Source organism: Saimiri boliviensis, chromosome X (genome assembly GCF_048565385.1).
Source record: "Saimiri boliviensis isolate mSaiBol1 chromosome X, mSaiBol1.pri, whole genome shotgun sequence".
NCBI classification, from domain to species: Eukaryota; Metazoa; Chordata; class Mammalia; order Primates; family Cebidae; genus Saimiri; species Saimiri boliviensis.
Genome location: NC_133470.1, coordinates 53,361,330 through 53,375,506, shown reverse-complemented (window position 1 = coordinate 53,375,506; position 14,177 = coordinate 53,361,330). Strand labels below are relative to the sequence as shown.

General features: G+C 38.4%; 1 protein-coding gene across 13 annotated transcripts in view; it reads left to right on the top strand.

Annotated features, from left to right (window-relative positions):
- Window positions 1-14,177, top strand: part of ARHGEF9 (Cdc42 guanine nucleotide exchange factor 9) — a 378,000-nt gene that overhangs the window by 327,303 nt on the left and 36,520 nt on the right. For all 13 annotated transcript variants that reach the window (XM_074391854.1, XM_039475471.2, XM_010351684.3 and 10 more), the window contains 2 exons: window positions 7,169-7,401; window positions 12,317-12,446. In XM_074391854.1, coding sequence (XP_074247955.1) covers window positions 7,169-7,401; window positions 12,317-12,446 — 363 coding nt within the window. The remainder of the gene's footprint in view (window positions 1-7,168; window positions 7,402-12,316; window positions 12,447-14,177) is intronic.

The following is a 14,177-nucleotide window of genomic DNA, read 5'->3' as shown; positions in this document are numbered from 1 at the left end:
CATAAAATAAATGAGAACGTGATGTTTGTCTTTTTGTGCCTGGCTTATTTTACTTAAGACAGTGACCTCTAGTTCCATCTATGTTGATGCAAATGACGTAATTTCATTGTTTTTATGGCAGAATAGCATTCCATTGTACAGAAGTACCATATTTTCTTTATCCATTCATTTGTTGATGTACACTTAGATTGATTCATTATCTTTGCTATTACGAATGGTGGTGCAATAAACCTGCAAGTGCAAGTATTCCTTCAGTGTAATTATTTATTTTTCTTTAAGTTGATACCAAGTAATAGGATTGCTGGATTGAATGGTAATTCTATTTTTAATTTTAAGGGTATCTTTTGAAAAGCATAAACTTTTAACTTTATTGGAATCCAGTTTATTGCTTTATTTTGTGGATCATGCTTTTTGTTTCCTACTTTTTTTCGCCTAACTCAAAATCATAACAATTTTCTACTTTTTAAAAAAAGAAGTTATATAGTTTCATTTTTTACATTTAGGCCTGTGATCCCTTTTGAGGTAATTTTTATATATGACACAAAATATGGCTCAAGGTTAATTGGTTTCTGAATGGATATTTGTCTATTCAAATTCTTTGCACATTTCTTTGTTTTTTGCTATCAAATGATCCTAGTTTCTTAAATATTTTGAATATTAACCATTTATCAGACATACAGTTTGCAAATATTTTTACTTAGTCCATAGGCTGCCTTTGCATTTCGTTGATTTCTTTTTCTGCATAGAAGCTTTTTAATTTGATGCAGTCCCACTTGTTTCTTTTTAATACCTAATTTGTGAAGATATTTTATCCCGAAAGGATGTTGAACTTTGTGAAACTTTTTCTCGCATTTATTAAAATAACCATGTGGTTTTTAAATTATTCCTTTTGCTGATGTGATGTATCATAATAATTGGTTTGGATTTGTTAAGCCATATTTGCATCCCAGGAATAAATCCTACTTGGTCATAATATATGATCTTTTTTATATTTTACTGAATTTGGCTAGCTACTATTGTATTGAGAATCTTTGTACCTATGATCATTAGTGACATTGGCTTGTAGTTTTTTTCTTGTGTTTTTGTCTGACTTTAGAATCATTTGAGAATATTGCCTTTAGTTATTTTCTCTCTCTCTCTCTTTTTTTTTTTTTTTTTGTAATAGTTTAAGAGGGATTGCTTCTAATTCTTATCTGAGTGTTTGGTAGAATTCAGTCACGAAGCCATCTGGTCCTGAGATTTTGTTGTTGTTGGAAGATTTTAAATTACTCTTTAATCTCTCTGTTTGTTAATGTTCAGACTTTATGTTTCTTCTGTATTCAATCTTGGTAATTTGTATATTTCTAGGAATATATTCATTTCCTCTAGTTTTTCCAAGTTACTGTCATACAGTTGTTCATAATAGTCCCTTGTAATCCTTTTCATCTCTGAGTCATCTTTTGTAATATCTTCATGTTCATTTTTAATTTTGTTTACCTGTATTCTCTTTTTCTTCATTAGTCTAACTGAAGGTATGTTAATTTTTTTTTTTTTCCTAAAAACCAAGTCTTAGTTTTGCTGATTTTTTTCCTATAGTTTTTCTGTTCTCCTATTTATATCTACTTTGATGTTTTATTTTTTTCCTTCTACTATCTTTGAATCTAGTTTGTTATTTTTTTTTCTAGTTCCTTGAGGTGTAGTATCAGATTGTTTACTTCCAATTTTATTTTTTATTTTTTTAATGCTATCAATATCCCTCTTAGAACTTTTTGTGCTGCATCTCAAAGGTTTTGGTATGTTGTGCTTTCTCAATTTTATTTGTCTCAAGATATTTTTTAATTTTCCTTTTAATTTTGTTTGACCCATTTGTTATTCTGGGTTATGTTGTTTAATTTCTACTGATTTAAGAATTTTCTAGTTTTCTTCCTGTTACTGACTTGTAGTTTTATATCACCATGGCCAGAAAAGATACTTAATATGATGTCTATCTTCTTAAATTTGGTAAGACTTATTTTGTGGTATAATATGTGATCTATTCTGGACAGTAATCCATGTCTACATTAGAAGAATGTATATTCTGCTCATGTGGTGTGAAACATTATATATATGTCTGTTGGATCTTTTTGATATAAAGTATAGTTTCAGTCCAGTGTTTCCTTATTGCTTTTCTGTCTGGATGATCTATCTTTTGTAGAAAGTAGAATATTAAAGTACCCTAATATGATTGTATTGCTGTTTATTTCTCCTTTCAGATCCGTTAACATTTGCTTTATATGTTTATTTGCTCTGATGTTGGATTCATATGTATTTACAAATAATTCTATATTCTTGATGAATAGATATCTTTATCATTATATAATGGCCTTCTGTTTTTCTACTGACAGTTTTTGACTTGACTTAACCTCTATTTTGTCTGATACAAGTAGAGCTACCATAGTTCTCTCCTTGTTTCCATTTGCATGAAATATCTTTTTCTATCCCTTCACCTTCAATTAGGGTGTCCTTGAAGGTGAAATGATTCTCTTGTAGATAACATACAGTTGGGTTTTGTTTTCAATAAATTTATTCAGGTCCTCTATATCCTTTGATTGGAGAATTTAATGCATTTCCATTTAAAGTAATTATTGGTAGGTAGGATTTACTGTTGACATGTTGTTAATTATTTTCTGTATCTTTTGTAGCTCTTTTATTCTTTCCTTTCATTTTTTTTTTGTGATTTCATTATTTTCTATAGCAGAATACTTTGATTCATTTATCTTTATTTTTTGTATATTTAACATAGGTTCTTCCTTTGTGGTTATTACGAGGCTTATATAAACTATTAACAGCTTAATGTCAGTCACATGCCAAAGTTCTGCATTTTAATTTTCCCATTTTATGGTTGACATTACAGTTTACATCTTTTCATATTGTATATCCTTTATCAAGTTAATGCAGCTGTGGTTATTTTTAATAATTTTTAACCTTTATATTAGAGTTATAAGTGATTTACATACCACCATTACACCTTTGTCAGTGAGGTTTATACTTTCATATGTTTTTATGTTACTAATTAGCAGCCTTTTAATTTTAGCTTTTGTTTTCCTTTAACATTTCCTGCAAGGCAGGTCTAGTGGTAATAAACTCCCTTAGCTAGGTACTTTTGTCTGGAAAATTCTATATTTTTCTCTCATTTTTGAAGAATATTTTTGCTGGGTAAAATACTTTTCTTTCAACACTTTGCATATGTCATCCCATTGTCTTCCGGCATACAAAGTTTCTGCTGAAAAATCTGCTCATAGCCTTATTAGGACTCTTTCTATGGGATATATTTCTTTTCTTTTGTTCTTTTCATAAGTCTTTCTTTGTCTTTGATGTTTTATAGTTTGATTGTAATGTGTTTAAATGAACTCGAAGACAGATCATTTGAAATCATCCAGTTGGAGAAGAAAAAGAAAAAAGGAATGAAAAGGAATGAGGAAATCCTACAGGATCTATGGGACACAATCCAGAGAGCTAACATTTGTAAAATTCAGGAGTTTCAGAAGGTGAAGAGAGAGAGAAAGAGGAAAAAAAAAAAAAAAAAAAAAGCTTATTTAAAGAAATGATTAGCCCCAGACCTTCAAATCTGTAGAAAGATGAAAACATCCAGGTGCAGAAAGGTCAGAGAACTCCAGTCAAATTCAGCCCAAAGAAGAGTTCTTGTTGGCTCAGGTAGCTAGGATCTATACAGTTGGCAACGCCATGGTCCTTGGTGGCAAGAGCTGCAGAAGGTTCGTAGTGGCTATGAGAGCTGTTGGGGTCCTCAGCTCTACCTCTGTATTCACTGGCTAGATGTAAGAGCCTGCAGTGGTGGAGACTAGAGCTAGTGTTGTGCACACACTTTACTGGAGAGACTGGCTGCAGGCACATGCATGGCAACTGTGGCCAGCTGTGGACTTATGCTGGGTAGCAAGGACTTGGGTCACTAGTCGTGTTTAGGGCCAATTGTGGGTATACAAGTAGTGATGGGGTCTGGCTATCTTATATCTACATGATTAAAGGGGTTAGCCAGGCCGTCTGTGTATGAGCAGCTGCAGGTCTGAGCTGGAGGTGTCCATGTGTTTACAGCTACAGGGGCCAGCTATCAGTGCAAGTGTGGTGATGGAGTAAGACACTAGAGGCATGGCCAGCTGCTTATGTATGCATAGGTCTGGCAGTGTGTGATAGCCTGTCTGCATGGGTCAGCTTTCGTAACATGTGGTAGTGAGACTGGAACCCCCAGTTTGGTACCCTAGGGCCATTTGCAGTTACATGCATGGTAGCTATGCTGGGTCATTGGGCCAGAGCATCCAAGGAGGCAGTAGCTGGAGCCATCCCAGCTACTGCCTCCTTGGAAGCTCTAGCCCAGTAATGGCTTAAGTACCTAGAAAATGCAAAGGCTCCTGTGCTGAGTCCCTTGGCCAAGGCGCCTGTGATAGAAGTAGCTCAGGCAGCTCTGGGCATGGGGAGGAAATGCACTGGAAGATCAGAGATCTGGAGAACGTGAAGGATGTTGGCCTGCATCACCCCTTTCCACTGGGCTATAGCAACTATAGCACCAGTCGGGCAGCTCTTGGTGGCTCTAGGAAGTTAGAAGAAGAAGAGTCATGACTCAAGCACATTTGTTTTTTCTCCTAAAACTGAGAAGGATGAAAAACACAACCCATGGGCCCTTAGCAGTATAGGCTGCAGGGCGTCTGCTGTTACTATACTAGCAGTTGGTTCTCTCAGCAGTGAAAGCTGCTAGGGTCCTTTGCAGAAAAAGCTGCTGGGGTCTGTGACTGTGAACACTGAAGGATCCTGAGAAGTAAAATCTACAGAAGGTACCCAGTGGCTATGAGGGCTGTTGAGGTCTTTGACAGCGAGGCCCGTTGGGCCCCTGTGACAAGCAGGCCACTGAAGATCACTGTGACTCCTGCTACTTTGCTGCTACTGATAGAACTGATCTCTATTCTTTGCTCTTTGCTGTCTCTAGACATCTAAACTATATCTGTCTTCTCAGAGATCTGGGTGGGATGAAACTGAAGCTGGCCATTTGGGCAGTGTCCCATAAAGCTGGGGAAGCTGGTTGTACACTCCACTCTCCTTTTCCCTGTGTGTTGGACACAAGATCCAGGGAGTTTCCTTTCCATACTGAGCAGTACCAGCTATGGGGATGGGATGCTGCAGGCAAAATTAAACTGTTTTTCCTACTCTTTTTATGTGCTCATTTTTTGATTTTTTTTTCCACTATATTGCTATGTCTTCTTAAGTGGACTCCTAAGCACTTCCAGAATTATTTTTGGCTCATGGATAGCTACCAAATTGTTGTTCTTTGCTGAGAAAAGGAAGGATATTTACTACTTTGCCATCTGACTGACATCCTCTCCTAAAAGTTGATTTCTAAGTATTTAACATTTTTTTGGCTGCTATTATAAATGATTTTTTGTGTGTCTTTTTGTTTTTTTTTTTGAGACAGAGTCTCGCTCTGTTGCCAGGTGCCAGGCTGGAGTGCAGTGGCTCGGTCTTGGCTTACTGCAACCTCCACTTCCCGGGTTCAAGCAATTCTCCTGCCTCAGCCTCCTGAGTAGTGGGACCACAGGTGTGCACAAACACGCCCAGCTAATTTTTGTATTTTTTAGTAGAGATGGAGTTTCACCATGACCTCGTGATCCACCCACCTCAGCCTCCCAAAGTGCTGGGATTACAGGCTTGAGCCACCGTGCCAGGCCTATAAATGGTATTTTACATTTTCAATTTCCTATAGTCTGTTGCTATTACACAGAAACACAGTTGATTTTTATATGTTGACTTTGTGTCCTGACACATTATTGAATTCACTAATTGGTTCCAGTATTTTTTCTTGTAGATTTCTTAGGATTTTATGCATATACAGTTATGCCGTCTCTGAAAAAGACAGTTTTATTTTTTCTTTTTCAGTCTATATTCTGTCTATTTCCTTTTGTTTCTTAATTCTCTGGTCAGGATACACAGTACAGTGTTAACTAGAAATGGTGAGAACAGGTATCTTTGTCTTGTTCCTGATCTTAGGGGCAAGAATTCAATATTTTACCAAGTAATTAGCTTAGGGTTTTTCATGAGTGCCCTCTATTACACTGTGGTCATTTCTTTCTATTTCTAGTTTGCTGATGTCTTTATCATAAATTTACTTTTTCAAATGCTTATTCTGCATTATTGAAACAATCATGTAATTTTTCTCCTTTAATCTGTTAATGTGGTGAATTAGATTGAGATAAGCCCCTCCTGATCATGGTATATTATTTTTGTGTGTGTTCTATTTTGCTTGTTTTTCAACCCTTTATGTAATAACTCCATCTTGATACTTTGTTGATCAGTTTTTACTGCCTATTGTTTCTCTTGGGTTTTATAAATATTTTCTATTCTAATGCATCAGGTTATCTTTTATTAAGTACTTGTCAATATGTAATAAAAAGTATAGATTTTTTAACACTTTACTTGGAAATAATTTCAAACTTATGGAAAGGTTGGATAATAAGAACCATACAAAAAATACTGAGATTCACTTGTCGTTAACATTTCACCATTTTGTTTTATCATTTGAGTGTGCTCTCCTTCTCTCTCCTGACTCTCATCTCTTCCCCTCTCCGTATACATATTTATTCATACATATACACATACTCATACATTTTTTTCCCAGCCTTTAGTGTTTAACTTGAATACATCTTAGATTCCTTACCTCTGAACACTTCATCACATTGCATTTCCTTAGGGACATTTTATGGAGATAATATCAGGCTCTGGATGATGTGATTTCTTCAAACAGATATTGATATATTTTATTTCTTTTTTAGCTTTTCCAGCTATTCTCAGTGGCAGGGTCTGTCTACAACAACTTAGTCTGTCATTGCCAGAAGTAGAGTCACTGATCTCTTTTTTTGATCCATTCACACAGTTTCGTTGCCATGCTGTGTTTTACTCTTGTCAGGGCCAATGTCCCCTCATTACTCTTCTTTTAGAGAATGTCCCTACTGTTGCTTTTTATTCATTTTTCTATAAGAACTTTATAGTCAGTTTGTCTTGTTACTGAATAACTTCTGATATTTTATTATGAATCAATTTGAGAATAATTGACTTCATTATCATTTTAATATTTCTGCCTAAGAATATGATAAGACTTCTTTTGGGGTCCTTGGTAGCCTTTTTCTTTCCTTTTTTCCTTTGCCCACAGCAAGATGGATTCTGGATATATTCTGAGTATTGTAACAACCACCTGGATGCTTGCATGGAGCTCTCCAAGCTGATGAAGGACAGTCGCTACCAGCACTTCTTTGAGGCCTGCCGCCTCTTGCAGCAGATGATTGACATTGCTATCGATGGTTTCCTTTTGACTCCAGTGCAGAAGATCTGCAAGTATCCCTTACAGTTGGCTGAGCTCCTAAAGTATACTGCCCAAGATCACAGGTAAGGGATTGAGGGAGGCAGGAGTGAATGAGGGAACTTCCTCTATCTGTTGGTCCTCATTGAGAATACATGTCCTTTTGCCTTTTTCTGAACATCTGTTAACTTATCTACAAAATAGGATGATACATTCTTGATTGCCTCATAGCCAACAGTATTCAGAAGGCAGAGCTATCACTGGGTTTGTTACTCACTCAAAAGGAGGGTCCAGTGCCACCATGTTTGGGTTAAAATCTGAAATCTGCTTAGGGATCCAGAACCACTAAAAAGCATATAAGATATAATTTGTTAGAGAAGTAACATCAATTCGAAAATAAACCCAAAGATTAGCCTACATGCTTGATGTAAACCAAACCAACTGACCTACACCCAAGGCCTAATGCATCTAGGTCTGAAAGTCAGTCTCAAGTAGACCAAGCAGTGGAGCTAAATCATACTTGTGGACTGATAATATTCACTAGGTAAATTATATATGGCATAATTCATATTAAGAGATCCAGAAAAAAAGGTTTTAAGCACAGCTCAAAGCTATGTTAGTTTTTTAAGCCAAAACAAAATCAGAGCCTTTTAGGGGCTTGGTGGGCACCAAAAAGGACATGTGCCTGGGATTTGCTGTTTCTGTCCACTTTCACCTTGTGACTAAAACTATTGCTTCAAAGCCCTCTTGCCATCTAGGTCCATGATCCCCTCTCCTCCCACCCCTTGCACTCCAGAGTGACAATAAGGTAGCTCAGGCAGTGGCAGGCTACATCAATTTCTGCCCTTCCTCAGAGTGACTTGTTGGGCCCAGTACAAGCCCCACGACATGGACAACCCCTTTTGGTATGTCTCAGGAATCTGTATTAAGAATAGGAACGTTTTTATACTGTTGGTGGGTATGTAAATTAGTTCAACCATTGTGGAAGACAGTGTGACAATTCCTCAAGGACCTGGAAAAAGAAATTCCATTTGACCCAACAATTCCATTACTGGGTATATATCCAAAGGATTATAAATCGTTCCACTATGACACATACACATGAACGTTCATTGCAGCACTGTTTACAATAGCAAAGACTTGGAATCAACCCAAAGCCCATCGATGATAGACTGGACAGGGAAAATGTGGCACATATACACCATGGAATACTATGCAGCCATAAAAAAACGATGAGTTTGTGTCCTTTCTAGGGACATGGATAAACCTGGAAACCATCATTCTCAGCAAACTGACACAAGAACAGAAAATCAAACACTGAATATTCTCACTCATAGGTGGGTGCTGAACAATGAGAACACATGGACACAGGGAGGAGAGCATCACACAGTGGGGTCTGTAGCAGGGAACTAGGGGAAGGACAGCAGGGGGTGAGGAGTTGGGGAGGGATAGCATGTGGAGAAATGTCAGATATAGGTGATAGGGAGGAAGGCAGCAAACCACATTACCATGTATGTACCTACACAACAATCTTGCATGTTCTTCACATGTACCTCAAAACCTAAAATGCAATAAAATATGTATTAAAAAAAGAAGATGATGGCTTCTGCCATGCATGTCAAGAGTAGCTTGGATTTGAAGGCAATTAAAGGCTGATGCCAGCTTGGAAGCTTAGTAAGTTAAGTGTTCAGATAGGTAGGCCTGAAATAGAGGCAGTCAGAATGGCCTCTGAGGGAGAAGATTAGATGAAGAATGATAAATAGAGAAGAATACTGACTTTGCTTACAGATGATTGACATACTTTCCCTCCCCTACCTTCCTTAGGTTGATGAGAATGAAGACTGCATATAAGAGGGAGACTAGCTGACATGTCTGGAAGTAGAAAATATTTGTTCTATTATTCTCCCCAATAAGAGGCTGGGCCCAGACTTCATCTGAGGTATTTGACCAGGGTTAGGCTGGACCACAGCTATTCCTTTCTTCTCTCACCCACTGCTAAAACTAGCAGTACAGGTTAGAGACGGCACGTTCCCTCTCTAGCCACTTTGATAAAGGCAGCCTGCTAAAGATGTCAAAAATAGGCAGTATGGGACAATGGCAGTGAGGAATCCATGACTGGGTAGTCTTGGTGTAGAGGAAATGAACATTCTCATGCCAGGACTGCCCAGTAGAACTTTCTGCAACAATGCAAATTGTCTATATTTGTGTTGTTCAGTATAGTCATCACCGACCACATGTGGCTGTTGAGTACTAAGAAATATAGCTAGTTCAAATGAGGAACTAAATTTTAAGTTTTACTTAATTTTAATTAAATATGGCTGGTAGCTACCATGTTGGATAGTACAGCTCTGTGCTTTACTTCACAGAAAGTGGCTTAAAGCACTGATGTCCTTAAATCAGAGAAAGGAAAGGTACAGGGGACATAAAATGGGTCCAAAGAGCAGGAACACTTAATTGTGTTAGCAGCTTCTGTGCTGCAACCTTCCCTTCTGTCTTCACCCTACCTCCTTCTAAATGTCAGGCTCAGATCTTACCAAGGAGAAGCTTTGGTGATGTTGCAGAGCCCAAAAGATCCCCCATACATTGGAGCAACTAACTGTAAAAGAATGAAATGTAACAGAGCCAAATGTAGATTGTTTCCATTGGGTCTAAGATAAGAAATAAATAGCTCAAGGACAGGCTGAGAGAGATACAGCTTCTAGAGGGTGTTTTGAAGAGACTTAGGAAGGGTTAGCTGCCATAAGCTCAATATGAGTCAGCAGTGGGATCCAGAAGAAAAACTGGTAATAGCTAATATTCATCAAGGCTCAGAATAAAGAAGACTTTTCTAACATGGTACTCTTGAGACATTTCAATGAAATCACTTATTTTCTAACTACAAGCAGCCAGAAGGAGCAGACAGTAAAACACAGATAGCTTAGACATAGAATATAGACTGGTTAAGAAGTATAGTGAAAGCCTTTCACTGGAAGTGATAGTGTAATATTGTTTGAGAGCCATAGCTCTAACAGGTGTGCAGAGCACAGATTGGAGTGATGAATGTGAGCTAAGAGGAGGTAGGTACTACATAGGTTGTGCCCTGGCAATTAGAGGTTCCTTTCCTATGCCTTTCTTTGGTCCATCGACCCATTCTTCAGTGTGTTAAGAAAAAGGTGGTTGTTGCACATATTTCTTTTCTCCTTCTTTTTTTAAAAAATGGTACTGAGACATTGAGTAGATCAGTGACGAGAGCCATTTTCAGTTTCTCTAAGGAAAGGTATTAACATTGAACTGTAATACATCCTCTTGTCTTCTCAGTTCATTTACCCACAATGAATGGCTGAGATCTCACTATCAATCTGCCTTTCGCAAGAGCCATTCAATTGGAAATCAGAAAAGAACAACAGAAAAAAACTGAACAGGATGTGTAACTCTCAGGACGTCTGCTCTCCAGAGTCCTAGGAAGTGAGGCCAAGGGTTACACTCTGAGACTGGGGGTTTTAAGAGGCATCCCATGTGATGTCTCTATTACAGAAATGTTTGATTCGTAATAATAATACTGTTAACATTTGTTATGTGCCAAGAGTAAAATAGCTTACATAGATGATTGTGTTTTTTGAAACCTTCAGTAAACTATGTTTCCCCATTTTACAGAGGAAATTGAGTCATTGAGAGAGGGAGTGAGACTTGCCAAAGGCCACACTGGTAGTCAGTGAAGAAAAATGCATTTGAGCCCACAAAGTCTGGCTTCAGACTCTGTGTTCTTAACCACTATGCTACATTCTGTTTCTATATTGTGCAAAAGGAAAGGTGAGGATGTTATTTCACAGTGATTTTGGGAAGAAGCTCCCTAGAATTAGATGGTGGAAGAGATAGTAAGGTGGTCTATGCTGCATCATGTGTGAGGCTCCCTTCTTGGTCCTTGGCTAGCTGTATCAGATAGGACACAAAAGAAGTAATGTTAAAAAAAAACAGCGATCCATTTCTCTCTCATGTGAAAGAAGTATGTATTATGAGGTTTATGGCTGGTATGATGGCCCCATGGTCATCAGAAACATGAGCGCCCTACAGCTAACTGCTATCCTATACCTAGGGTAATAGCCTTGTCCTTATGGTCCAAGATAGCTACCAGAGGTTCGGCTATTATATCCACATTCCAAGCATCAGGATTGGCTAAAGAAGGGTATGTTCTCTTCCTTAAAGGTGATTTCCCAGAAGACCTACCTGATAGATAGAGCAGGAGGACCATCATCTTAGACAAACACCGCCACTTTAAGTTCCAACTCCCTTTCTAGTCTGATGCATTTCAAGGAAATCATTTATTTTCTACCTATAAGCAGCCAGAAAGAGCAGACAGGTAAACACAGATATGACAGCTCAGACACAGGAGGTTGGGGAAAAGTCTCTTGGATAACTGCCAAGAGACAATTAACCTCATATAGTGGGCCCCAGTAAAACAGTGGGCCTTAATAAGTGTATTCCTTTCCCTTCAGGTGCTCTAAGATAGGGAAGCTAAAAGCAAACTCAGGATATTCCTACAGCTGCAGAAAAATGTATGGGAACAGACACAAAACTGTCCCTCCCATATAAAAACAAAGAGAGACACAGAAGCAGTCCAAGCTTCTAATAAGCTCTCCCACCCTGAATCCTTAAAAACTCTTAGTCTGTAAGAGCATGGCTCTGACCTAACTCGGCCAGCTGCCCCTATCCGGTTTATTCAAAATAAACCTGCCCCTATTGACTGAAAAGCCATCATTCGTGTTTCCCTCCTCTTTCTTTAATTCTTACACTACAGAACACTTCTATTTACATATCAATGTACAAAACTTACTTGCATAGTCATTTCTGCTGAAACAAAGGATAGGAAGTATAGTCTTTTACTCTAGGTGGTGTGGGTTCCCATCTGAAAATCATCACTCTATTACTAAGGAGGTAGAGAAGAGTGGATATTAAGATTGGCACCTAGCACATTGGTTCTCTGGCACATTGGTTCATTCAACTTGTACTCTTGTGTTTTCACAGTGACTACAGATACGTGGCAGCTGCTTTGGCTGTCATGAGAAATGTGACTCAACAGATCAACGAACGCAAGCGACGTTTAGAGAATATTGACAAGATTGCTCAGTGGCAGGCTTCTGTCCTAGACTGGGAGGTAGGAAACTTACCAACCAGGGTATTGGGGAATCTGAATAGCTTGGCAAAAGCTTCCCACCTTAGCCAAGTATAGGTGAAGAGGAATTAGATTTGAAGAGCAACAGGAAGGATTTAGATTAGACTCAAGGTAAAATTTCCTGCTAATGAGAGGTGTTGGATACTTGAATAATATTTTAAGAAGATTGGAGAAATTTTTGTGATGATACCTCATTAAGAAAAGAAAGGTCCATTTCTTTAGGTATTGCCAGGGAACAATTGGGTTGACTCAGTAACCTTTCAAAGCTCTGTCTGGATTTATGACCAATAGATTCACACTTAGATAAGAAGTAGTATATACTAATTTACTTCCAGACACAGAATACGAGACTGGTTCTCTTGTTCCCAGCCATTCAGGACAGCCCACATACTGTTTTTTTATAGATGATATTACCTCACCCTGGCACATCTATTAGGTCTCTCTATTAGGCCTATAAACTCTAGGCCACAACAATCATCCGTGCCAAATCCACAGTTTTATCATCTGTTTTTAAAATAATCCTTGGCAGCCTTCCATTTCATTGCAGACAGCCGTGACTTCTCTGAATTCAGAAGGCCTTAAGAAGCTAAAGTCTTGAAAACCTTCTCTTCTAGATGCCCACCAAGAGAATCAGGAGTAATGACATTTCACATTTGTCTCACAGGCCCAGGTCATGCAATCTGATAGTCTGCTGGCTGAAATAACCAAGATGGGAGGGGCTGGACATAATACAAGGGAAGGATTAACAATCTTAAGCCTTGTGGTCACAGTATAGAGGTAGAGCCCACTCCCTATTCCACTGGCCTCAACTCAAGTGTCATCTTCAGTGATTAAGAGGTAGTATCTCTCTTAATATTTAATGTATTTTTAGCTCATTCCAACGGACCCAAGCATTGTCCTCACAAACAGCTACTTAACCAAGGCCCAGAAAAAAAATCATCTTCCTTTTATTCTGCTGCCTCTGTCCTACCTTAAAGTAGACAGCTGAAAAAGACCACAAGTGTGATTAGCTGACATCTTTTTGGGTCATAGTTGAAGGATAATGTTACCATATAAGTAGAACAGCAAGGATATTTTGATTTGTAGAGAAAGGAATTTGTCTAGATGAAGAGACCCTCATTCTCTTAAGCAGAAGCCAGCACTGGGCCAGACTTACTAGAAAATTGTGGATCTTTTTTTTCTTGTGTTGGCCTTGCTTTGGCTAGTTGCCTGATTAGAGGCAAAGGGCTGGACCAAATGACTTCTAGCAAGCCCATCAACTCTAAGACACTCTAAAATTATGGTGGATTAACTGGCCTTATTCTCTCGTTGGCAGAGTCTTTTTGTAAGAGAAGGTGCCCAGAAGCAGCTGTCTTCCTATTTTCTGGAGCATCTCCCCGACTTCCCAATGCCTAGAAGACCTTGTAATTCCCCTGTGTGCTCTGGGACATCAGTCCTTGGAGCAGGAGCCATGGGGAACCAAAAGTAGCATGAAATTCCCTGGCCTACCTTGAAAACTTCAGTAACACCAAAGTGAATAACACTGAGCTATGATTTAAAGACTTAGCATCTCAGAAGGAATTTCCTGCATGTTTGGGTGGGGCCACAAAACACAGTTCTAACAGTTTCTGCCTCCTTTGTTAGCCTGATTGATTGGTACTCTCATCTCATCTAAGCCCACACATCCTGTGTACCTTCCTGTTTAGTGAAGGCTTTCTTTATCTAAATTGACAT